This window comes from Aricia agestis, chromosome 3 (genome assembly GCF_905147365.1).
Source record: "Aricia agestis chromosome 3, ilAriAges1.1, whole genome shotgun sequence".
NCBI lineage: Eukaryota > Metazoa > Arthropoda > Insecta > Lepidoptera > Lycaenidae > Aricia > Aricia agestis.
In genome coordinates, this window is record NC_056408.1 from 22,640,130 (window position 1) to 22,667,896 (window position 27,767).

At 39.1% G+C, this 27,767-nt stretch overlaps 1 protein-coding gene across 5 annotated transcripts in view; it reads right to left on the bottom strand.

Moving 5' to 3' along the window:
* Window positions 1-1,110: 1,110 nt before the first annotated feature.
* Window positions 1,111-27,767, bottom strand: part of LOC121725675 (LIM domain-binding protein 2) — a 58,564-nt gene continuing 31,907 nt past the window's right edge. For 2 of the 5 annotated variants that reach the window (XM_042112723.1, XM_042112724.1), the window contains exons 3-9: window positions 10,918-10,993; window positions 9,753-9,855; window positions 7,120-7,292; window positions 3,325-3,495; window positions 2,091-2,247; window positions 1,525-1,643; window positions 1,111-1,308 (exon numbers count right to left, since the gene is read on the bottom strand). In XM_042112723.1, coding sequence (XP_041968657.1) covers window positions 1,150-1,308; window positions 1,525-1,643; window positions 2,091-2,247; window positions 3,325-3,495; window positions 7,120-7,292; window positions 9,753-9,855; window positions 10,918-10,993 — 958 coding nt within the window. In that variant the 3' untranslated portion in view covers window positions 1,111-1,149. Of the gene's footprint in view, window positions 1,309-1,524; window positions 1,644-2,090; window positions 2,248-3,324; window positions 3,496-7,119; window positions 7,293-9,752; window positions 9,856-10,917; window positions 10,994-15,137; window positions 16,037-16,859; window positions 17,272-27,767 lie in introns of those variants that run through there. The other 3 variants (XM_042112727.1, XM_042112726.1, XM_042112725.1) reach the window with 3 other exon arrangements.

Genomic DNA, 27,767 nt, shown 5'->3' on the forward strand with positions numbered 1-27,767 from the left:
TACTATAATAACTACATCACAGCCTCATGCTGGTGTAGACCAGTGGTACAAAACCTTTTATTTATACGGGCCACAAACACATATTGCTCTTGGCTGTCGATGTCGCACATATAAACACTTATTAGTTGTTATAACTGACTGTTTAATTAGAATAAAAACGGTAGGTTCATCACACACTATAGTTAATGTTAAAACAAGTGAGTTAAGACTTCAAAGAGAAAGTTAGGGGGAAGAGAAAAATAAAAAACATTTAAGATTTTTGTAATTTATTATGATCTATTAAATAGTTTATCCTTACATTAAATATATACTAGCGTGTTTTACGGTCATTTTACTATTTACAGCCACGAGCGCTAAAACGTATACACGCCAGTTTCAACGCAACGTAAAAGTGCCTTAGAACAGTGAAGAAACATCCCCAAACATATTCTACATTTTGTGTTATTTACCTTTGGAGATTTGGCGCGAATACATTTAAGTCTTGTGCTGAACAAAACAATAAGAACCGGATTTTAATCTATTCGACCGCCTTCCACGGCGAATGCAAGATCACACGTGTAATGTATTATGATATTTATCATAACACGGATTGTGGAAGAGAAATATAACAGTATGTCGAGTGTGTACAGCTTGACCAGGAATAAAGAATTCACAAACCTCGGCACATTGCGGAAAATCTACGAAACAAAAAATATTGTTATGCAAAATTTTCAAAATTCAACCAATTACATTCCAGTTTATCGTAGTATTGCTGCAATTTAAAATGAAGCTCAGGTTCCTCACATTCCTTGGTCAAGCGCTGAGGTCAGTCACACTGAGATGCGAGTCGCGAGCACTTCAATAACGTTACGAAACCATGACGCAGCACTGTTTTCGGGCGGAATATCTGTGGACACGGCGTGTATTGGTACAACTTTAAGCTTATGGTAGATCGCGATCAGATGGTGACACGTTATTAGTAGATATTGCACACATGCGCTTATTACCCTCCCCAGTTTTCTCACTTGTTAAAGTTGCATCCAATATGCGATAATGCCCGCGCCTTAAGTCCACAGATCATCGCGGCTCCAGCTGGCAGCGTCGTAGAGGGTGTGAAATAAAACGTCGTGGTGTGTCCGTATTGGGCTATATATTGTGTGCAGGGCGCGGTCAGTGCGCGGGCGGCGGTGACTTGGGCGGGGAGGCGGGGGGCGCGGGCCAGTCGGCGTCGCCCTCGTACTGCGTGTTCTCCAGCCGCGTGATGAGCCGCTCGTCCTCGTCACCGAACTCGCCGCCCATCAGCGACGGTTCGCCCACCACCATCACGTCCTGTAAATCGCATGCATTAGGTACTAAGTAACATTGATAAAAAAAGGTGTCAAATAATGATCCCTGACTATTGTAGAGCTAGCTACATTCTGGGTGTTTTGGGTCGAAAAATTAATGGCCAAGGCACAATCCGCCACTTTCTAAGGTAAGCATTCCATATTGGTGATACCATGTGATAGTATCACATGCCTGTTGATTATCATGACAGTGGTTTACCTGTGAGGCGAGGCTAAAGTTGGGTCCTGGCGAGCGTTTCTTGGCGGGCGCGGGTGGCGCCGCGTTGGCGCCCGCACTGCCTTTGCGTTTACGTCGTTTACTCGCTGGCCGTTGTGATTCTAAAATAAAACACAAAAAATATTATGGGTACAATTATTGAAATCTTATTTCGGCAGTGAGACTACCGAACATAATAGAACCTACTTTAAAAAGTCTGTTAATGCGGTAAAGGCAAAGCATTACAGACATTATTGGTAACCACTTTTTTGGCACGGCACGTTACTTCTTTTGAAAAAGCAAAATGATATGTACAGAATGATACTTTTAATTTAGAGGCTACGGCAATGGCAGGCCAGGAACAGCGATGGCCTACAATAGCCTTTCTCAAAGCGTGCTCCGCAAAGCCTTGGGGCTCTGCAAAAATCTTTTTAGGGGCTCCGCGAGCAGCACGTAAATAATTGTTTTTACAAATGTCATCGGACACCAGCCAAAACACCAAAAACATCAATTTTTTTGTAGATACCAATTCAGCGTCTTTGAATAAACTACATATAACGTCAACATACCAGGTGGCGCGACCATCCGCTGCCACTTCTGGAAGAGCGTGGTCTTGAGGCAGTCGCGCGGCGAGAGCGCGTACGCCTTGTGCCGCGACATCAGCTCCTGCATCGGCTCTAGAATCACGCACAGCCGGAGGTAGTTGAGGGTGGAGTTGGTGATGCCCTGGATAGATGTTCGTTATTAATATAAACTTCACAATAATTAAGTTTCCCACAAATAATGGTGTCGCAGTTTGTATTAGTGGCATGGGCGTAGCCAGGATTCTATAAAGGGACTTCGAATTCGTGATTTTTAACATATTATGAGTATCTCACAATAGTATTGAAGGTGAAGTAAAAATAAAAACAAAATATGAGCGAGCGAACTGAGATTGAATGTCAACCGCCAACTTTCTTTGCTCCAAACTGCAATCCGTTTTGCTCTAAGCAGAGTCTAGCGCGTTTTGCACATTGTCTTTAAGACTTTAAAAGTTTGTTAAGCAGAACTTTGTCACTTTTAACTCGTCAGAGGCATGTCTTCAAGGCTGGCTAGGCGTGTGCAGGTGTTGCGAAGTGCGAACTGTCCATAATCCGAGTCTTTGATGGTCTCGCGATTCAGATTCAGGGTACAGCTGCTGCGTTCGAGAATCATCAATCAGCTGTTACGGAGACGATAGGTATGAAACTCGTGAACATTAGCGACCGATCGCTCTTGTAAAGTTTTTGGATAAGCAAACTTATGCCTAGGGCACCCCAGTCCCCAGGGTATAGTGTGTGTAAACTCTCTAAGTGCCTTATGACAGTCGCGTCGCTTTCAAATTGCTCGCTAATCGCCAGTGTGATAAGGCCCTTAGAGCTTGACAATACTCCGGTGATCGGTAAGTTGCGTGAGTCGTTATCAGAACGAAATTGTGTATAGTTTGCCTGGAAGCGGTACAACAACACTTGTTAACCCAAAACAATATCCGTCACAACAATCCGGTTTCGTCACAACAACGACGACGCAACGTGTCTTAAAATATATATTATGTACTATATATAGTATATTATACTATACTATAGTATATTATGGAGGATCTAAGACCTAAGTAATTCGGACGCGTTAAGTCAAACCCATCCGACCGATCACAGCTGCTTACATTGAATTGTCATAAGCCGACTAAATGAAGTGGGTCTGTCAACTGCGTAGGAATCAATTTTCTCGATGGTACATGTCGCAACTCGCAACTCGTAACACACCACAACCTAACAAGCTCCGTACCTGGCGCGTAATGTTCTTGCCGAGCTGGTCGAGCGCGGCGTGGTCGGGGCCGGCGTGGACGGCGGCGCGCGGGATGAGCTCGCGGTGCGCGCGCACGGCGAGGTGCCACGACTTGATGCGCATGAGGTCGTCGAACGTGAACTCCAGGATCAGCCGACCTTCTGTGCACACCTGGAATTGCAAATGGTTTTCTTTAATTCAAAGCATACAATTCTGTGTAAATAAAAATGCTTGCACAGACATAATTATATGTGGCAAAAAGCGATAGTGCTAATTGCAGAGACGCATTGTAGTCGAACTCTACGAGTGTGTCCACTGTCCATGTCATGAAGCTATTATAGAGAGGAGATGGCCTAAGCAACTGTGCACTGTGATATTCAACTAGGTCCTGACGTCATCATTGTGGGCGGCGCTTAAGTCAGTACACTTTCAGCGTTTGTCAGGTGCACACGTAACGAGACACCCAATAAATTTGTGTTTTTTGCGTTTTTAACAAGGAAAGGATGAAGTATTGTGTTTTACAATGTCGAAAACACTCAGACAGACGTTCTGATAATATAAATACCATCACATTTCATTTGTAAATAATTTTAAACGTAATTTAAATATAAAATTTCTAGAACATTTTAGCTTTCAGCGTTAATTATACTACTTGACACTAGATGGCCAGGCCTTTGAAAGATAATACAGACGTAAATGCTTATAATTTTGCATAAGTTTATTGCAATAATCATACTTGAATACTTAAAACCGTGATACACTTTGTCTTAAACACATTTAATAGGTAAAACCGTACTTAAATAGCTTTTATTATCATATTACTTATAAAGCGCCATCTGTCGTCATCTTGGATAACTATTATGAACCTAACAGATATCCAGGGCCGTATTTAGAATTAAATTATTAACCGACTTCCAAAAAACGAGGAGGTTGTATTTTTATTAAGTATCGCAATGACAGTTTGTTTGCTAATGTTGATTGTTGACGCGCGCGTTTTTATTTGCGGACATTTCTTTTAAGTTTTTGTTTTAATTTTTTTTTTGTGATAATAATAGGTAATAATATGTGATATTATTATAGTAATTGATAAATAAAATAATAGCTGAATCACATTCATTGATAAAATATTACCACAAATCTTTTTCATGAAAATTTTGAATTTGCTCAAAAATAAAAAAATAAAGTACTTAACTGAAAGAGTTGAAGCTGCCACGGGGTGTGACGGGGTTAACCAAACACAAGGTAATACCTTCAGGTTGGGTTGCACCAGAGGCGTGGTTAAAGTTTAAGTTATGGTTATAGTTAAGGTAAATTTAACTTTAACCTTAACTTTGACCGGAGAAATTGACAGCTGGTCCAACAAGGTTATAAATGAACGTGGGCGGGGGCGCTGCTGGTAAAAGAGAACTGTCAAAAATGGCGTTTTTTGTAAGATGACAGCGTTAGTTCCTTTTTTCGCCACGCGTATTTAAAACCTTGTCGAGCTCTATGGCTATGGTTAAATATGGCGTCTTGATGGCGTCAATTTTTAACTTTAACCAAAGATTTGAGATTTTGAATTAAAGTTACAGTTAAATTAAAGTTAGTTGGTGCAACCCAGTCTTAATGTACAGAATTGGTCGATTATTTACCTATAAATTAATGCTATCAGAAAATTTTGCTAACGCTACTTTTTTAGCAAACAAAACTATCATTGCGATCCCATTCTGATCGCGCGTGGATTATCATCTTTCATGTACTTACCATCGAAGAAATTGATTCATAGCCCATAGCCCCCCCCCCCCCCCCCCCCTATTACCTCTTAAAAGGCTGGCAATGCACCTGTAGCTCTGCTGATGTTGCGAGTGTCCATGGGCGACGGAAGTTGCTTTCTATCACCGGTGGTAGGCATCATGTAGACGTTCAGAGAACATTAATTGCAAAAATTTATTCTGACTAAAAAAGTTTGAGTTTGAGTTTATCAGGTGACTCGTTTACTCGTTTGTCCCCTTATTTTACATTAAAAAACCGGTCAAAATACAAACCCTTATTTTATTAATTGAACTTATTATAATTATTAAAATAAATTTTTTAAAGTTCTGAGTACGTCCCATAATATTCAAGAATTTTGACATCTAGTGTTAGATAGCTGAACTACGTAGTAACATCAACATCGACCTAAGCTAGTAGTTTTGCCTTTAGCCGATAGATGAAATACTGAAAAGTGGGCGGAGCTTGACACCCCCTCACCCCGCAAATTGTCACGCGTCGTTTCTTAAGGAAATTCGATTATGACACTTCCTCTCTATATTAGCTTCATGGTCAATGTAGCCTTTACATTCTACAAGTAGGTCCACAGTGGACGAATGTGATTACAGCTTCATAATATCCCAACGTGCCAGTCGCATTTTCTTGATACACAGCTTTGGGTAAAGTAGACCTACTACGAAACCGTTTTGAGACTCAAACAATAAATAAGTAATATTCAGTAGTCAGTACATCATCTTCATACTAGAGAGCCCTCGCAAACGGGCGCTTGCATACATCAGCATGATTTAAGGGGGCGACTAACCCTAAAGTGTCGATTTTATAATTCATTTTTATACTTGAAAATATGCCCCGAATTGTTTTATTTTCTAAAATTAGATATTACATTATATTTCCGAGAATTCGATCTGAGCAAAAACACGATACTTATCTTAAGATTTTCTTGATAGAAAAAAATCACAAAGATGCATCTAATTTTTACGAATTTTTCATTTACTGCCATGACCGTGCATTGAACTAAGTTAATATTTTAACACATTGTGTAAAATTCTATCATTGACCTAGCGGATTTTTAAAATGTTGTATATTTATCGAGTTAGTGAGAGAAAACTAATTTGGCGATGAATCCGCGTCGTCCTTTTTCACCTGGCATATGAAAGACGGGCGTGAGTGTGAAGAGAGAAGGACGATGTTTGAATTTTGGGGTTAGTCGCCCTCTTAAGAAGCAAATCAAAGCAATATCACGGCGCACGATATTAAAGCTTGTCTTTCTTTATATGTGTGACCGAGACACAATAGAACTCACTGTTGAGTAAAGATATAGAAATTGTTTTACATCCTTATAAAATATTATTGTTTATTATTGCAATATATATTATTGTTTATTAGTGCAACCAAATGATGTAACCAAAAGAAGAACTGCCATCATCAATTACAAAACATGTAAAACGCATTTTGCTTCTAGACAGTTTGAAATTCAGTCTGTAAGATTATACAATCGTATAAATAAACTCCTTAAGATACATATTCTAAGCCACATAGAGTCTAAGAACCGTATCACGGAATGGCTTAAGTCCTTACCTTATGAAGAAACTGAATGCCTTCTTTACATAACTAAATAGGATGCACACACACACACACACACACACACACACACACACACACACACACACACACACATACCTACTAACAACAATTAATGTAGTAAACTATAAATAATAATTATTAATTATTAGTATATAACTATGTAACAAGTATTGAACTGATGTAAGCTGTTTAAATATTTTGCTAAGGAAGAGCGGAGATTTCTGGCACAAGTCTCTACTTAATAGAAATCTCCACCAATGTTTTTGTAACGCTGTATTGTTTGTGAATAAATAAATTTATTATTATTATTATTATTATTATTATTATTATTAAAACAGCTGGTATCCCAGCAAAATGTACGGTTAGGCACGATTAACTAATGGGCGCAACGAATTTGCTCAGCATCTATCATCGTAGTTGTTTCATATTATACTTCAATATTATATTATAAGTTCAACTCACTTTAGTGTACATGGGTTTCCCGTGGTGCGTGACCATGGTGCAGTGGTCGCAGTCGAGGGTAATACTAGTATTGTGGAAGGACTCCTTGGGCTGGCGCATTGTGTAGTACAGCTCGGACACGCCGCCCTCGTATATGCTGCGGAAGTACCGCGGTATCAGCGTCCTGCCGATTGCTGGAAACAGGGAATGGTACCAATTAAGGCGACGCCTTGATAATTTGGCTGTAGCGATATCGATTTTTCTCTGCAATGACTAAAGCTAAGAAATTAAAGTCCATTGTCAGTATTCATCACGTCTTTGTCTTTGAATTACCCATAGCATAACACGATTGGTCAACTTTTATAACACAGAATAATCAATCAAAAAGACCTCTTTAAAAAAAGGGATTCCTATTTTGCCAACAGAGGAGAATGATTTAAGCTTCCAAAATTTGTACATAAATTGGTTCAAACATACACTTTAATTTGCACATAGCTTATATGAAATGTATAATATGGTTTTTAAATTACGCGACAAAAACCATTTGGCGCTTACGCCCTTTCCATTTTTTGCTGTTCCATTGCTTGTTTTCTATGAGAGACGCAGCCGGCACTCATAGAAAACAAGCAATCTAAAACATATCCAACACGGTTTTTTACTTTAACGCGGCGTCACAGGTTATTGCTATGTTAACTGGTTCAGTCGACATTTTCAAAGGATGTTTTGTTAAAAATCCATACTAATAATATAAATGCTGTCTATCTGTTACCTCTTCACGCGCAAAACGCTAAACCGATTTTTCCTGAAATTTGGTATACAGATACTTTCGAGTCCTGGGAAAGGACATAGGGTACTTTTTATCTCGGAAAAATAGACGGTTCGGCACGGAGTAAGCGAGCAAAGTACAAAATATATTGTGACAGGCGCGGTCACAGCCTAAAATTTTGGAGGGGGTCAGCCAGTAGCGGGGGGCGGGAGACAGTAGCGGTCATTGTCTCACTGTCAAAAAACTTGCCATTTTCTATAGAAACCGCGAATCGCTATTGACAAATGAAGTGTCAGATGTTCCTATAGTTTGTGTGTTTTATGATGACTAGTTATTTGACCGAGCTCTGCTCGGTATTCGATAAAACACGAATAAAATGACATTTTCTAAAAATTATTCCTAGTTAGATTGATTTACATATATACAAGAATTGCTCGTTTAAAGATATAAGATATGCGTGACACTTTATAATTGACAATACTATGGAAGTTACCTAACAAAAATTAATCGATAGTTTAAAAAATATCGAATCACTTCGTAAAGGAATTGCAATCGAAATTATCGATTTCGTACTGACATTTCAGTGGTGCCGGCGATTTAAGATGGCCGCCCTTTTTTAGCGATTTGATTTCGATTCAACAGAGTCAATCTCTATTGACATAAGTTCCGTTTCATGCATATGACATTTTTCAAATGTTTTCGTAACAATTATTTTATACTGCTATTTCAGTTAATATTTATAATTTTTATGAAAAAGTTAGCATTTAGCATCTTTTCATTTTTATTCATTTACAATTAAAGGAAACATTTGTTTTTGTAGATGGAATATAATTTATTACATTTTGATTTTTTTTTGTTTTCTTGTAAAAAAAAACCCGTAGCAAGGAACATGAAAACTGTCACCCATATCATCTTAGAACGCACAAACTATAGTTTAAGGGCGATATGGTATTTTGCATACTCGATGTGAACTGAATATGAAGCTTACCACTTCGAACTCAATGACCGCTACCGCCTCGTTTCGCCGAGTACAGTTAAGTCACTACACTAAAAAATAAAATTTTGTTGCTGCTTCTACAAATTATTTGGCAAGATTTTCAGATTTATTCATTTGTTCCAGATTTTGGAGGGCTGTGGAGGGCATGTCCCCTGTGACCTCCCCCTTCGGACCGCGCCTGTATTGTGAAGGAAAAATATCACAGATAACTTGGCTTTCTCCGTCTTGCAGCCTAAGTCTTTCTTTAGTGGTTGTTTAGAACCTTTTTATATTGGTTCTGAATCATTGTTGTCACAAATCAAAACTTTTATGATTTTATTAATTCATCAAGCCCCATACGGTCACCGGTGACCGAGACACAATAGAAATTCTATTGTGTCTCTTTTTTCCACGATCGACGGGTTAAAAATATTATTATTTATTTAGCAAGGAACAGTTACTCAGTCCCATTAATGTTAATTTTTAAATTTACAGCTATTATTAAGTTAAATAAGCATTTGGCCTCTTCCTTACGCCTACCACAAACAGCGGAATCCAGAACATTGGTCCCTTCATATTTTCCTTCAAATTTGCTATTGTTATCCATACTTACAATTGGGGATCATCTATTTTGTATGTACATACAACCTTAACAAAATTAAAATTGGAAACATCCCCTTAGGCCAAATGCTTAATATACTGTCTCCATTTTATGGGTTTAGATGGGAAAACGCCTGGGCATTTTATGCATACACAGACATCTATCAAATATCAATAATGCCTGTGTATGCATAAAATACCAGGACATTCTCCTATATTTATAAAGGAGAATGTCCTGGTATTTTGGACTTGAATTATCCATCTCTACACTTGTTAAACAGACATAATATTTAGGTGACCCGTGACACTCACTGTAACGTTTGGGTCCATCTTCTAGACAGAATGTGAGGGTGAGCGTCGCGTCGTCCTCGAAGAACTCCGTCGCGAACGCGTCCCACCATAAATTATCAGAGTCCTGGAACCATACAGGGAAACATTTTAATACTCATTTATACAAAATTTTTTAGAATAGAACATACTTTATTATTTGATTATAGAAGCTGACGCCTCCGAGGTCCAGTGGTTTAGAGCGCGGCTCTTGACTCGAAGGTCATGGGTTCGATTCCCGCGTTGGAAACATGTTATTTCCAAGTTTGGTTAGGACGATGCAGGCTGATCACCTGATTGTCTGACAAGTAAGACGATCCATGCGTCGGATGGGCATGTAAAATGTCGGTCCTGCGCCTGATCTCTCGCCAGTGTCGGTCCTCCGTCCCACTGGGTTATGAGTAAAGGAATAGAGAGTGCTCTTGTGTACTGCGCACACACTTGGGCACTATAAAATTACTCCTGCGTAACTGGCCTGGTTTCTATGAAACCGACCACCGTTACCGAAACCGGTGTGTGAGTTATTATAGAAGCTGTATAAATCGGAGGTCTTTATTTTCAATGAAGCAGTCGTGTTAACTGCAAGCTGTATTATACACAACACTGCCTCTAGGTTTACTATTTTAAAAGTCATAAAAAACTGGTACTATATGGTACTATGCAAAAGCTAAAAAGAATTTAGTTAATAGAAAACCTCGTTTATGTGAATCGCATTATGTTTGTATGGAATAATATTTTACCTTAGATAATAATAAATTACTTAATTCGTTTAAATATAAAATTACAACTTTAAAGTCGAAACAAATGGACAAAACTGGATTCTTACAAGAAGCGTCCCCACGCAGTCAAAAGTAAACAAACTTAGTACGGGAAAACCGCCAACAGATGGCGCTAGCAGGGCCGATCGTGACGACTCGTATTGATACAAACGAACCCATGTTGGTTTTGTTGTAGATACTTATTGATTAAATATTTTATATATTTAGCCGTATAATATGGCAAAAACAAGTATTTATTTAATTTTTATGTTTATTGGATGAAAATTTAGAAGCAAGTAGTTCGATCGCCGACTAATTTTCGATCTTATTGCAGTAGCAGTAAGGCTTATAAGTGGTACGCCGTACATTTTATAAGAGAAAATAAAAATTACCTCTGTCCTCTGTTGTAACCGCTTATTTAGTTCATATACTCTATAATCTGGCTGACCGAAGTATGGCGCGTGCCTCCTGAAAACACGAATAAATTTTATCAATTAATTGTTCAGTATAAAATACACATAAACAGAATGTTCAGGGTGGTGTTCAGGCAAAAAGTGTGGCCAAGAAGTGGAGCCACTTCAGCACTGTGTAGTGCCATTTTGACGTTCCAGGTACGACAGTGGCTGACGTGGACGAAGGACGGGCAGACATCAGAAAAGTTTAAGCAGAGGCGTCTAATTATTATTAACATGTGGACCACACTAACCGAGCTGCTTCGCGCGGCGAATGCCTCGCGAGGCTGCTTGCTGAGTTCTGTGTGGACACGCCTTATGAGTAATGAGTAATGACTCAGGCCTCTTAACTCCTCTAGTAATTTTTGACCCCATTTTGGCTTCTCGTCCTTACCCAAGAGTCCAAGACGAATTATTCTGATGAGGTCCTTCGAATATAGCCTGATGGTACCTACCTACTTATTACTTAATTATGATAGAACTTGTTTTAAAATCGAATTCGTTAACGCGAAGAGGCGGCAATCTTCAAAAGTGGTAGAATTTGCAATCAGCGTTGCCAGATTTTTTTTGTTCCAAGTCGGGACAGCGGAACTTTTCTTTCTCAACAGGCTGCACGTACGTTCGGGCTTTCCCCGAAAAGCGGGACTGAGCCTGTTATGACTTAATTTTGATGAAAATATCGGGACGTCCCGCCAAAATCGGGACGTCTGGCAACGCTGTTTGCAATACATAATTGTAATATTATTTACTATTAATAATAGCATAGGTGGTTCACAGGTGTTACTGGGATAATATACTGTATATTTAATAAAATATGATGGGTTGCACTTGTATTGCGTTGCTGTTGTTAACATTAAATACATAATATTATAATATAATTGAAGTTATTTTTCATTATCTTTCAAAATACCTAAATTCTGCCGTTTGCTATGGTTCAAATCAAATCCACGAAGTGAGTAACAAGTTAAAAAGTCACAAAACAAAGTCAAAAGTATGAAATTCGTGACTATACACATTACACGTGGTTAGTGGTTACGACTTCCGAGTTACGACCGAAGCCGATAGTATTCGAGGCATTCCGTATTTCGAGGTATTCGAACTACATAATATTGAATAATCACGTTTAGCGGCTTAAAGTTATGTGACACACATACATAATGAGTGTAAATTGTAAACGATGCTGTTATCAACAATTTTCCTGAATTTCGGGTTCAACCACTCTCAATTTCACTGCGAATTCTTCAATTATGAATATCGAACTTAAGGTATTTCTGGACTTTTCTTTTTCTTTTTTTTTCTGCACTGGCGCCAGCTCGAGTTAGAGTATCATTATTAAGTTTAGCACTAGCAAAGAGGAAGCATTTACTTCATAAACTGTGGCAAATCCTTCGTCTATTTCTTCAATAATGATTTTATTTGAACTACATTATTCGCAACTTCGCTTGCATTGCCTGAAAGTTAAGCACGGTCACCAATTCTATCGACGACGGTAGGAGTCTAAAGAAGTAGTTAAAATCGGTCGGTGGCTTGGCCATTTATCATTAGTTACGGTGTATTATTAAGTTCAAAGCCCTGACGAATAACAAAATTGCCAAGCCACCGATTTTGACTAATATGTAGAGTTTTTAGATTCTCCTCGTGCGGCTGATTCATTATATTATTATCAAATATTTTGCCGCGCTTTAGTGTAAAATTAAAGTTTTTAGATTTAGGGCTGAGTACGTAAGGTTAGAAACTTGGCTCTACACGAGATCTCACTACTTTTTGACACGACGAACTATAATATTATTATGTTCTCATCTTGGCAACATTTTTACATGAAAATGTTTTTGGTGGGATTTCATTTCTTTTTGTAAGCTGTTTACTTGTTTTTTCTTTTAGTTCTTTTTTAGGGTTCCGTACCCATAGGGTAAAAACGGGAGCCTATTACTAAGACTTCGTTGTCTTTCCGTCTGTCCGTCTGTCTGTCTATCTGTCTGTCTGTCTCTAGCCTGTAACTCAAGAACGGTAGTAGCTAGAGAGTTTAAATTTTCATAGATTTTGCATATCTATTGCCGCTGTAATAACAAATACTAAAAATAAAATAAATATTAAAGATGGGCTCCCATACAACAAACGTGATTTTTTGGCCTTTTTTGCTCTATATCAATAATGGCAACAGGTAGGTACTTGAATTTTTCTCAAAGTCCTTAGTTATATGTCTACTTTAATATTTAATAATAATATTAAAATAAAATAAAAAATTAAGAGGGGCTCCCATACAAAAAACACAAATTTTTGCCTAATTTTGCTCTATAATGGTACGGATATAGGTTAACTTGGTTTGATCATTTTTTTGTTGTTTTAGTACTAATATCATGTTACATACCAAATATCAGCTTTCTAAGACTTCAGGAAGTACCCTAACAGTTTTGTTGATCGGTGAGTCAGTGACCAAATTGTGGGATTTTGGACACCTATAAAATCTAAAGTATAATAGCTACGATATTCAAACTTTGCGCATTTAATAACTATACCCATGTCACTATATCTTGAAAATTTCAACTATCTGGCATTATTCAAACCAAAGTTACGAGGGTTCAAAAATACGACGAAACGTTTCGAGAAAAGGTAGGTAGTGCCCTTGCGCGCTTCGCTTGGCTCATCTTGGCGGGGGCACTCCCGTGCCCCCAGATAGTGCCCTTGCGCGCTTCGCTTGGCTCATCTTGGCGGGGGCACTCCCGTGCCCCCAGATATTATAGTAGACAAACTCATCTATCTTTTTCTCCCTAAAAGTCAGTGTTTCTCTTTATATTCTTCGCATTTCTATAACTGGCCCACAGTAACTATTTGCCAGTTTTTTCAGACTTAACAAAACGAGCCCAATAATTGTATAATTTGCATTATTATCGCATTTGCTAATTAATGAGCACTTATCGTACATGTGTCGGTTAACTACGGACCAATTTGATTATTTTAACTACAGTCTACACAATCTAATTGGAATCGTCTGGTCACTGGTGACGTCTACTGATTAACAACTGTATCAGTCATAAGGACTAAGAGGGAAGACTGAAGAGCATCAAAGCTTTCACCAAATTTTTGACTAAGTGAGACCACAGAATATATATTAGTAGTACCAAGTAAGACACAAACTTATATATAGGATGATTGAGAAGCCTCGTTGTAATCTAAGCCTAACCAAGGCTACAGCCTAGGAAGGCTGAGAAACCTATGTTGTACAACCAACCCCGGTTTAAGAATTAAGAGCCATCCGGGAGCTAAAGTTTAAGCGTGTTATCTAGGACTCTATCGCGATCGGGGACGGGGATTAAGGCTCTAACCGAGAACTAGGCTCTATTAGGGGAATAAGGCTTTATGGGGGAGCTACGGCTCTAACCGAGAACTAGGCTCTATTAGGGGAATAAGGCTTTATCGAGGAGCTACGGATCTAACCGAGAACTAGGCTCTATTAGGGGAATAAGGCTTTATCGAGGAGCTACGGATCTAACCGAGAACTAGGCTCTATTAGGGGAATAAGGCTTTATCGGGGAGCTACGGCTCTAACCGAGAACAAGGCTCTATTAGGGGAATAAGGCTTTATCGAGGAGCTACGGCTCTAACCGAGAACTAGGCTCTATTAGGGGAATAAGGCTTTATCGAGGAGCTACGGCTCTAACCGAGAACTAGGCTCTATTAGGGGAATAAGGCTTTATCGAGGAGCTACGGCTCTAACCGAGAACTAGGCTCTATTAGGGGAATAAGGCTTTATCGAGGAGCTACGGCTCTAACCGAGAACTAGGCTCTATTAGGGGAATAAGGCTTTATCGGGGAGCTACGGCTCTAACCGAGTACTACGCTCTATTAGGGGAATAAGGCTTTATCAAGGAGCTACGGCTCGATCGGGGAGATATGGCTCTATAGGTGAGCTAAGGCTCTATCGGGGATCTAAGGCTATATATCTCGGAGTTACTCTCTATCACGGAGTTAAGGCTCTACCTTCGGGGCTAAGGCCCTTTTCTGAAAACCGTGAGACAACTAGCAACCGTATTGAGTTCGTGAGTGATCTGTGGTGAGTGGAAACCGGTAGTCGGAAGACTACTTAACATTTACTTAAACTCTAACAATAGGTACATAGAGCTGTCCTAGAACTTATGTGCGAGTTGCAACACGTCAATTACCTAAAGTAGGGGTCCGGTATGGGGTGGTACATGGGCGGCGGCGGCGGCGCGTACTCATGGTACTGCAGCGGCAGGTGGTGCTGGTGGGCGGGGTGTGCGGGGTGCGGGGGGTGCGCGGCGTGCGGGGGGTGGTGCGGCGAGAGGTGGTGGTACTCGCCCTCGCCGCCGAGCGAGCCCAGCGCCACCGGCATGTAGGCCACTTTGTCACCGCCACATTCCGCCCCGGGTAAGCTGGAGCGCCCCGCGCCGGCCGCGCGAGCACACCACTCTATCTTCTAACTTTGTCTTTCGACTTCGAAACTTGCGTACCGATGACGAGAATGCCGAGTACGACAGCCGATGGGGGACGTTCGTTTCAATTTGTAGAAAAAAATATTAATGTTAATTTCTCTACGAGTAAATAAATGATAATTTAATTTCTTTAGCACTTTGTAAATAAATATCTTTTAACACTAGCTTTGGGCACTTTGGTATGTAAATATTGCACTTTCGTTAGCGAGCGTTCACTGTCGCCTCACTGTCGCGATGGAACGTAGAGAACTGATAAACGTTTTTCACATTTTCTGCGCGGAAACCTTCGGCCCGAGGCTCTGGCGGCTGGACGTGCCGTTCGAACGAGCCGAACGCTTCACGCAACTGATAAAAAGTATTTCGAATTTTTCGCGCGGGAAGTGTCACCGTACAGCGAACAAAAGTCCTAAATCCCTTATATACTTTGCTCTGATACGCGAGGTTGAGCTCTATCCCCGCGAGTTAAAGGCGATAAGCGGCCAGATAGCGGTCTATGAGCGCGGAGCGGCAACGTCGCGTCAGCTGGCCGCGCTAGTAACGAGCAGAGTTTTGAAAGGTCAACATCGGTTACTATTTTTTCCATACAACAGTAATATTTAATATTTTAGGTTTAAGTTGACTTTTTCGTTTTAATTATTAATAAATATTGTAGAGTTTTATTTAAACGAGACATTGAAATATTATATCATGCACTTACTTATTATTTTACTTTTACGACATTAGTAATTTGTGGTCCTTAGTCGAAGCCGGGCTGTAATCTTCAGTCACTCTGATAAAGTAAAATAAAAAAAATGATAAAAAAATTTAGAAGTACAGACAGGTAGACGGCGAGTTTTGTGTACAAAAAAATATAAAAAATAAAATAAAAAGGCATTGTTTTCACAGCGGCGGCTTCGGATCGCGCGAGGTTGCCGCTCCGTGCGCTCGCGCCATACTTTTTACTGTTTCTTAGCACATAGAGCGCTCATTACGACACGCACACACAGCGGCGGTGAAATTGTTGTACGTACACGCGTCGCACATAGGCCGGCTAGTGCAAGACGTACGCGGCGCGGTATGTATAATGTAGTAGTATGTAGGTGAGCGCGGTACACAAATCAAACGCGACGGCTATAAATAACCGGCGAGAGGTGTCCGTGAAAATTTCACGCGTCATTTTGCCTATGTACCGCCGACTCCACACGAACGGATTCCACTATAGGAATTAGGATGCAGCGACGATACCAAACACCACTTAGAAATATCCGCAACATCAAAAAACTTCTTGACTCTCGACACTCGCAGTTCGCACTGGCTTAACGCTACTTTTTCCTATTTCGAAACTTGCTAAAAATTTTAACGCACTTCGCGAACTAACTAAAACTAAAAAGTTAAATTAATACTTATCGCGAGCGACCGTAAAAGAAAGCAACAGATGCAATTTTTTTTTACCAAACTCCAACTCATTCACAGAAACACAACCGTCTTATTGGACACCGAAAAGAAAGAGCGTCTCGTGAAAAGGCGCGGAACGTCTCGCGGAGTTATCGCGGCCGCATCAGATACACAAACAAAACTGACGCAGATAAGTGCGCGGCCGATAACGATAACGCGGCGGAATTGATGAAGCACTCGCGAAAAACGTGTTTTCGGGCTGTCGGCCGCGGAATGTATGTCAGCGGTGTCAACGACTCCGGCCCACGTAAACAGTACGCTGTACGGCACACGGTGGACCTATCCGGAACTAGACGGTGCTGCCGGCGCTGGGGCGGCCCGAGCGTCCGCGGCGCGTCGAGGGCGCGACTGTGCGTCCGCGGTCGTCGAACGTCGCATTCATAGAAAAAGTCACGGTGCTATCGTAAATCGATTCCGAAATTCGAGTGCAGCGGAGAGCGTTAGGTACCGTCCACGTACAATGCACCTATGTAATCGAGTACATAGCTCGAGTGTGGCGCTGTGACGGCCGAGTGACGAGTGGCTGTCAGCCGGTCGGCCGCGCTCGGCGCCGCTCGGCCGCCGTCGGAGCGGGCCCGCGACGCACCGGCCTTATGGTTTCTAACGTTTACGGTAAACATTACGACTTCCCCGCGTTAAATACCTACTCAGACTTTAACTAATCTTCGGTAGAACTTCGCTTAAAGTCAAAGAACAAACCTCACGGTAAACTGGTCTCTGGTCGGCATAGTTAAGTCCTAAAGCAAACCAGGCTAATGAATATGAGCTACGAGTTACGAGTTTACGACCCACATCAGCAAGATATTCCCCGGGGACGTTCAGTCGTGTACAGACAAGGGGCATATTGAGTATCTGTATTCTGTAAGGTCTACTCTCTGAAGAGTCAACAAATCTTAGTCCAGGCGATATCGTAGCTTAGACCTGCGCCCTAGGGAATCTACTAAAATACCCAGCAAGATAATAATTTAGCAGTCCGTAAACTAAAGTATCGTACATTGTTCCCAAATCCAATGTCAGCTGAATCTTAATAATGTTACATAGAGATGACCTTACGAATATCTCCTGTTCAGCCAGCCAAATCATTGCATCATCATTCATCAAGCACTTGCCGGATGCAGCTTTAGCATCCGAAATGACTTTTAAAACTTTTATGTTGTCTCTATAAAGCTTAAAGACTACTTATCATCACCTGAAACCTCAATTCCTCAATGAAAACTAAATCCTCATTTAGCCAGATGTAACCCCATCCTAAGCATTACCATCGGACAGTAGCTATACCGTGCGGTGTAGCTCGGCGTCGGCGAGATTAGATTATGTCTCATTGATTAATAACCGACCGGTTCCGGTCAAGTGTGCGTCGTGTTACTGGTTAGTGGTTACATAATGTCGGAACTCGGATGCAGCACGCTGCACGAGCCTTGAGCATTGTACTCTACGATAAACAAGGTTGATGAGGGAGCTGTTTTTAAAGTAAGCCATAGAAGACGCGACAATGTCACAGTAAGAATAATTCGTCCCGAAAATTAGTGTAGCGATCACAGCTGTAGTGAAGGCTTCTGCCAACTGAAACCGCTAAAGTAGAGATCGTAAAAAAATCTACTGTAGCTGTGGACTGTGGTATCAGCTGCCAGTGCCACAGCTCTCGTGGATTACTTTTATGACCCAAGATCCCTTATTCAAGGCACAAGAAGAAATCCAATAATATAATTTTATTGTCATGATTGAGATCTTCTGCGAATCACAAGGATGGGACGATGAGGGACGATGAGGGACGATAAATTCTCGTCCGTCTCTGTTGGTCACTTCAAGTTAATGTGGACAAAAACAACACATAGCCAGAGTGGACCGTGGCAGGTAGGTACTAGGTAGAGTAGAGACTAGAGAGAGACTCTAGCTAAGGAAAGTGACACCGATCACCGATGGGGCTACAAACACTAACTTTTTAGTTCAAATGCGAAAGTACACTAACATCTGGGTTAAAGTGAGCCTAGTCTGAACTTTGCAGTAAAAAATAAACGCTAGAAAGCGAGTGAAAGCTGCGGAGTGCGGGTGGTGCGGGTGGTAACGACGCGGCCGGCGGGCGGCGAGGGGGAGTCTCGTCAACTTTTTGCACTGAAACATCTAGTGCTGCATTAGTTTCCGGGCATTACGAAACAGTTCACCGCCATGCAAATACAGGCGGACTGAAACCCTGCTGCGCTACCTGCATGCTCTGCTACTCTACAAAATTGTACACAAAATTTACCTTAACGTGACTTACAAGTTACAGGCTACAGCTGCTACAGCCTTATAGAACCTCTCCCTATTTGGAAGTCGGTCAAAAATGATGTTGATTTGACTACTAGAAAGAACATGTTGCATGACTCTATTTTCTTGGTTCTATTCTAATTTTAGACCGAAATTCGCAATCTCAATGTAATTTAGCGAAAGGCTTCCGTTGCCTTTGGAAATATGTTATTACTTGTTTAATTAGATCATAATTGCGTGAATCTGTACAAATGCCAGTGGAGCTCTGCGCTCCATTTTTCACCACAGTACACAATAAGTACACATAGATTTAGAACAGTTTGTTTATGGTACTAAAAGTATAAATAGCATAATCTATATTTAAATTCTATATTATAAATAAAAATGAATTCTTAATTTTGTTAGTTATAACTTGACAATGGCTGAGTTCCTACTTTGCTTATAGTCTCAAATAAATTGTGAAAGTCCAGGGAAGGCTTACTTTTGTATAAGTTATTAATTTATGTGACACGAAGTTCACCGGGGTCCGGGACATCTAGATTCTAGTCCATACTATTCCATACTAATATCCATTCTTCCGTACTTAATATTATAAATGCGAAAGTGTCTGTCTGTCTGTTTCATTTTTACGCCCAAACCGCTGAACCGATTTTGCAGAAATTCGGCATGGAGATACCTTGAGTCCCGAGGAAGGACATATGATACTTTTTACCCCGGAAAAATGTACGGTTCCCGCGCGATAAACGAATTTTGCCGCAACGCAGTTGCGGGCGTCATCTAGTCTAGTATTTTATAAATTGATCGAAACTCCGATGCGTCTCAAATTCTTTAATCGAGAGGGGACCGTAGTCCGTACATTTTCTGGAATAAAAAAAAATATATCCGCAGCCGAATATATTATATAATCTCCTCGTTTTTTGGAAGTCGGTAAAAACTATGCTACGATATCGTCCTTCGGGCTTTCCTGAGAGGGTTACACAGTCGTATTTATAACATTGGCGTGAAAAAAGTTACACGTCTTTAAAACATTTTAGCTTTAATAAGGACGAAGTTGGATGCCAAATGTAAGAACTGAGAAGTTGCTTTGAATTTCAGTAGGAATAAGTGCCACTTAAAATTAAACAGACAATTTATACACTAATTAGAATAGCTGTATAATGGTCGCGAAAATAGCGACAGGCTAAGTACAACGAAAGCATCTTGATAGCAGCCTCAATAAAGTCTAGACTCTAGAGATAAAAACATTTCCTTGACTCTGAATACTCAACATTTGCATTAAAACGAGGCCAGAAAAATAATAAAAGTTAAGATTTTGCTACCGTCCCAGAATTTTGTTGATTTTGCCTTGTTTTTTTTAATAACTTGTGTCGCCAGGATCGACAGCGGTAACCAACCATGAAAACCCTTCATAAGTCATAACATTACAAAATATATTGTTAAAAAATTCCACCGATGAAAGAATCTATTAGGATTCCCACCCAAAGGGTAAAAACGGGACCCTATTACTAAGACTTCGATGTCTGTCTGTCCGTCTGTCTGTCTCCAGGCTGTATCTCAAGAAACGCTATGGCTAGAATCCTGAAAATTTTCACAGATGATAATATTGTATATTTGTTGCCGCTATACTCTATAGCAGGGTTTCTCAAAGTGGGGTACGCGAACCCCTAGGGCCTAGGGGTTCGCCATTCGACGGCAGGGGGTTCGCGACAAGATTTACGTAATGGTGACAACAGGAGTCATTATTAGGTATGCCCGTTGTTGAAACTCTTCAAGCTGATTTCAAACGGATGTCTTTGATATATTTTTGGACAGATAGATAGGCAGAGTATTTCAAACTCTCACGACAAAGCGGTGAATTCCCCTTCCTAAAGAGGAGGAGGGGGGGGGGGGGGGGGGTTTCAATATATGTATCTACTAGCTGTTGCCCGCGACTTCATCCGCGTTAACATAGTATAATAACAAAGATGGATTATTTAACCTAGCATTCTTAATCAGTAACCCAAAAATAAAGTTTCATGTTTCTAACTCAAGAAATGACGGACTTTCATTAAAAATTTCAACCCTCACCCCCTTCGGGGTAAAATTTTCAAAATTCCTTCCTTAGTGGGTGTCTACTTAATAAAACAACCCTACTCACCAAATTTCGTGGCTGTAACTTTTACAGTTTTTGCTCAGCGATGATGAATCAGTCAGTCAGGACATGTAATTTAATCTATACTAATATTATAATATATTATAATTCTGCAGAGTTTGTTTGTTTGTTTGAACGCGCTAATCTCAGGAACTACTGGTCCGATTTGGAAAATTCTTTTACTGTTGGATAGCCCATTTATCGAGGAAGGCTATAGGCTATAATTTATCACGCTAAGACTAATAGGAGCGAAGAAATAGAGGAAAATGTGGAAAAAACGGGGGGAAATTATTTGAAAGGGCTTATTTGAACGCGCTAATCTCAGGAACTACTGGTCCGATTTGAAAAATTCTTTCAGTGTTAGATAGCCCATTGATTGAGGAAGACTATAGGCTATATTTTATCACGCTAAGACAAATTGGAGCGAAGAAATAGAGGAAAATGTGGAAATACGGGGGAAATTATATGAAAGGCCTTCTTTGAACGCGCTAATCTCAGGAACTACTGGTCCGATTTGAAAAATTCTTTCAGTGTTAGATAGTCTATTTATCGAGAAAGGCTATAGGCTATATTTTATCACGATAAGACTAATAGGAGCTAAGAAATAGAGGAAAATGTGGAAAAAACGTGTGAAATGATATGAAAGGGCTTATTAATTTAAGAACTACTGGAGCAACTTTTATGTTATTTGGCAAACATGAAGAATAGACTACGTGAAAGGACATAGGCTATTTTTTGCGGAAAAATGAATGGTAGCGTAAAATTCCTAAATTACGCAAGCGAAGCCGCGCGGAACATGTAAGTATATATAATAAAATCGTAGGAAAGTTAAGAGGATACACCAGGGGCTACAGAAATGAAAAAAAAGTACGTGTAATATCTATAGCTGTCTCCCTTACCTCAAGGCTATACCGCAGAACGCGATAGAGAAAACTGCAGAAAATCCAGAAAATCAACGATTCGTTGTCCCCTGATTCCTTCTCAAAAACTTTACTTACTACTTTTTTCATTAAAGATTAAAAAATAGATGCTGTGTTCCTATGTTTTATTTTTTTTGTATAATCTAGCCAAATCTGTTTTCTGGATGTTTGAACACAGCGGAAAATCTGGCCATTTTTTTGGGTTTTTGAACGTTCATATCTTATTTAATAATTAAATTATGAAAAAAAAAGAAAACATAGGGACATTGCAATTTGCAATAGTGGCCGTAGATATTCAGGAAAAAAATTATAACTCTACTAGCATTATCCAGGGAGGAAACAGGGGACAACGTTTGTATGGAAAAAAGGGCGGTGTGGATTCCTCTTAATTCTGTACATTGAATATTTTTGTACAATAAAATATAATACTTGGGAGTTGGGATGTGATCTACTATGCTAACGCGGACGAAGTCGCGGGCAACAGCTAGTAAGTATATAATATAGAAGAGGTTCGCTGTCACCTGGAAATTTAACAGGGGTTCGTGGAGCCGAAAGTTTGAGAAAGATACTAAAAACGAAATAAATTAAATATTTTATAATTTAAATTTTGCTTTTTTTTGCTCGATATCAATAATGGCAATAGGTAGCCATTTGAAATGTTCACAAAAATATACTCTGTTGTATTTATACTTTAATAATTAAAAATAAAATTTAAATAAAATAAATACTTAATTAAAAATATCCCATACAAAAAAAACAATGTTTTTTACCTACTTTTGCTCTATAATGGTACGGAACCCTTCGTGCGCGAGTCCAACTCGCACTTGGCCGATTTTATTATGTAATTTAAAAAATACAATTAGTACAAAAATGTTATCTGCCTAGGTTTTCCCCACACCCAAGTCTTAACTACTAATAATATAAGTTATCGCATTGTTTCGAGTTTCGAACCAGCCAGTTCATAAAATATTTTCCTTATCTTATCGCGGGTTGTTTTTTGGGTTCCGTACCCAAAAGAGTAAAAACCTCCTCCTTTTTGAAAGCCGGTTGAAAACTGGATCCTACTGCTGCTTTTATGATGCCTCTACATAAAACAACACACATACTTGTGTTTGTCCATAGATAATCTTATATGTACTTATGTATAATATACTTAGTTCTAAAAAATCTTCATCATTTTAAGGTGACGCCTTGATAATTTGGCTGCAGCGATATCGATTTTTCTCAACAATGACTATAGCTAAGAAATTAAAGTTCATTGTCAGTATTCATCATGTCTTTATCTTTGAATTAGTAATTATATAACACGATTGGTCAACTTTTATAACACAGAATAATTAATCAAGAAGACCTCTATAAAACCAGGGATTCTAATTTTGCCAACAGAGGAGAGTGATTTAAGCTTCCGAAATTTGTACATAGCCTAGTTTAAGCATAGTGAGCATACACTATAATTTGCCCATAGCTTATATGAAATATATTTATGGTTTTTAAATTACGCGACAAAAACCATTTTGTCGCTTACGCCCTTTTCATTTCTTGCTGTTCCATTTCTTTTTTTTTATCTCATAGAAAACAAGCGATCTAAAACATATCCAAAACGATTTTTTACTTTAACGCGGCGTCACCTTAAGTCGTCGTAAACTTTTAAGTTTTTACCTATTCATCCAAATCATTTATATTCCGTGTCAAGGACAAGCGCTATCCCTTATCAGCTGTATAGGTTCTCTTTTGGAACTACAACCTGTGACTTGAAGGGTTGCGTGATGTGTGGTTTGTTGTTGACGGGGGTCCGGGAGACGGACAGTCGATTGACTTTTTTTCAAATCCCAGACTTTTCACACCGTCAAATGTTGAATTTATTATTTTCAATCGACAGTATGATTAAAAGAAAAATAAAAAAACTAATAGAGGGAATCTTTCGGCGACCGTCTTACTTTCGCTTTTATAACGGAACGGAACCCTCCATGAGCGAGTTTGACTCGCACTTGGCCGATTTTATTTTACCACCTCATTGTTTAAAAAGAACTGCTTACAATGCGATTTCTCACTGACAAATTCCGATTTGTTACTGCCCACACGTAACCGCTCATTCATTTATTTTTACCGCTCATTTAATTATTTTACTGTTCAAATATTGTTTTCAATGATCCATTTCATTATTTTTTAGATTTTACTACTCATTTTTGTTTACTTTACTGCTTAGTTTTTACTGCTAAACTAGTTATTAAGCGTGCAATTTATAATTTTTTATTTACCAAAACTGCTATTTACAACTGCCCCTTTAAATCAGTGCCTTTACTATTTAGTACTAAAGATCGCCCAATGGTCGAAATTCGACTTTGAAAAATAAAAAAATTAATTACTTATATAAGTTTCCAACGCTTTTCTATTGATATTCTCTCTAGTCACTCCTATCTTAATCTGACAGATCCGATGACATAAGACAATTCAATACTTATTCGAAAATATATTTTTTTTTAACCCACCACGTGAGAAATCTGATTTCTATACCATGAATCATGATAACTAGAGTTAGACACAATATTATGTCGGAAGCCTATAAATAATACAAGCCTAATCTGACACGCTCAAGCTTGTCGCGAAATCCCCTCTTCCCCTCCCTAACTATAAACAGCGCAGCAGTAATAGATGTTTACCAATGTATGGTGCACGCATTAATTTATTTTAAAATAGGTCAACCGCGGAGATTGACGTAGAAAAAATCCTGCCAATGCATCTCTCGTAAAAATCGAATTCCAAATTCGAAATAAATTCAAATAGGGAACGATCATCTTTATCGAGAGGGAGCGAGCGAGAGGCTGATGATTTAATTCATTAGAGGGAAAGAGACGGAGAGACCGGCGTGCGAGCGAGACGGGCGTATACACGTGGCTCTTTGACAGAAAGGGACAGTGCCAGTCTGTTGACGTAGTAGTAGATGAGATAAGGGGCTATCAGCAGTTTAGTGCCCGTTTACTTGTAAGCAAGTACTCGACGAGAAAATCAAATCATCAGCAAGCGAAGCGAGACCTAGTATATATCCCATAACATTTTTTGTGGTACACTTTACGGTGAAACTATCCTGCCTATTGATTTGTGCTTCAAGTTTTAACATAGTAATTTTTATTTATATGTAGATGTGTTATCATGTGTCAGTCAAGGTGTGACGCGAGTCCTCACAATTCACAAAGCTCGGCTTTTAGCTAGTTTAAGTAGCACAGAGTACAGACACATATATTAAGCTTTTTGTTTTAGCTATTAACAATAATTGTGTTCTTATGTCAGTCAATAAAATAAATTAATTAATCGTATATTGATATGAATAGTTTCATTACAAAATACAAATACGTATTATAAAATAAAAGAGAAGAATATAGTAAATTGAAACACTAAAATAATTTATTGCATTGAAATGAATAGAAATAACTTTAAAAAGCTACAATTATTGTGAAAAGAATAAATTCTGACGCATAAAAAAGTAATAATAAATATGTATATTGTATGTATTCAATTATAATTTTAATTAAGTAATTAGTATTAGAACGCTGATTAGTAAAATGTAGAGAACTGCTCTTTTTGATATAATTGAATGTAAACGAAGCATCATACCCACACATATACGAAGCGAGGCGACTACACTCACAACATTTATTATTATTAGTACAACGGGATGTATGGAGAAGAGCACATGTGAAAAATCAAAAACATTCTATTAAGATTAATTATGATAAAGTTCCCTTTATCATAATTAATCTTAATAGAATATTTTTGATTTTTCTGAATGTTTAGGAAAAAATATTAGGTTTGGAATAGTCCAATCCAAACCTAATATTTTTTCCTATTCACATTTTTGGGATTTACGACTTTCGACTTTGGGACTTACGACTTTCGACTCGAGACGACGAAAAATTTTGAAGGTAGTTGCGAGTTCGATTACACAAAAATGAAAACTATTGCAATTTATTTTGAAGAACCAATTTCTCGGTCTCGGGTCACAGGAGACATGAGTCATGACCCCCGCAAAATCTAAGGTCAAATTGAAAAATCTCAAAATCTTGCCAAATTTCTAGTTATCCTTCTAAGTTCTAGCTATCCTAAAGGGCCGAGACAATCAAACGGTTTTATTCAAACCTTACGTGTTTGATGAAACCATTTGATGTCGATTTGAACGGTTGTCAAACGGCATTGCGCATTTGGTTCGGTACGCCGCCATAATTAGACGTGTGTGATGTAGACAAGATGCTCTCAAACTTCAAAATCCAGTACTAAACTAAGCCGAGTTTGTTCAACACATCGGAACACGATCAAACGGCGCGTCAAAAACAACAAAAATATGAAATTTCATCAAACGAGCTTCAAACACGTAAATGTTTGACAAACCGTTCAAACTAACTTTGTAACGATCAAAATGGTTTGAGTCAAACTAAAATTTACGTGTTTGAATCAAACCGTTTGACCGTCTCGAGGGCTCTTAACAGTGAGTGACCCCTTCCAAAACTTCAGGCTGCGACCGCGCCTGTTTTTTGCTTGATACCAATATTAGCAAAAGGTGATCACTAATCAGTAAGTAATCAGTAACTTATATCCCACAATCTGAACATTGTGTATGGGTATTAATGCTATTTTCTATTAATTTCATTAAAATACTAATTTTGATGTCACAGCATACTTCGTGCTATTTTCTTTGATATATTTTACTAAAATTGCGCCATCGTGAATTATCGGTTCGCACCGCACCGCTCGCGTCGACTGTTATTTCGCATCGACTATCGAGTGAAAAAATATAGCATAAATAAATTATTTATTGCATTAAATATTACAAACAATAACTTTTTTTTATTTTTAAAATTTTACGTGGGAGAGCCATGCTTCGGCACGAATGGGCAGGCTCGACCGGAGAAATACCACGGGCTCGCAGAAAACCGGCGTGAAACAGCGCTTACGCTGGGTTTCGTCACGGAGGCCCAATCCCCTACCCTTTTCCCTTCATTACCCTCCCCCATTACCCTATTCCCTCTTAAAAGGCCGGCAACGCACTACAGCTCTTCTGATGCTGCGAGTCTCCATGGGCGACGGAAGTTGCTTTCCATCAGGTGTCCCGTTTGCGTCTGCGCCCTTATTTCATAAAAAAATAACTTATTACTAGAGGGCTCCACACTAAAACAAGAAAAACAAATATAAAACTTCATATTTTGGGTAGTTCATACTTACACAAACGGCAAGCGTAAAGTGTTTTTTAGTATGTAATGACGCATGTGGACGATGGTACCCAATAAATCCAATCAGTCGCTGATTATTTCTCTAGTGCTCATTGCCAAGCCACTATAATAATTATAAAATAAAGAAAACTATTGATAAATTCACTGAATGTTGATTTAAATTACAAAATAAGTTGAAGGCTTGGCTTGAATGTGATCTGAAAACTTTTTACGATAGATATATTGCATGGCTATGCAATATTTTGCTTGGCTCCTTTTTACATTTAATGTTTTGGTGGGATTTCATTTCTTTTTTTAAGGTTTCTTTTCTTTTCAGGTCACGTTAAAACTTTTCTGTACCTACTTAGCTTAGCACATCTTTAGGTATATATTCTAGGTCGTAAAA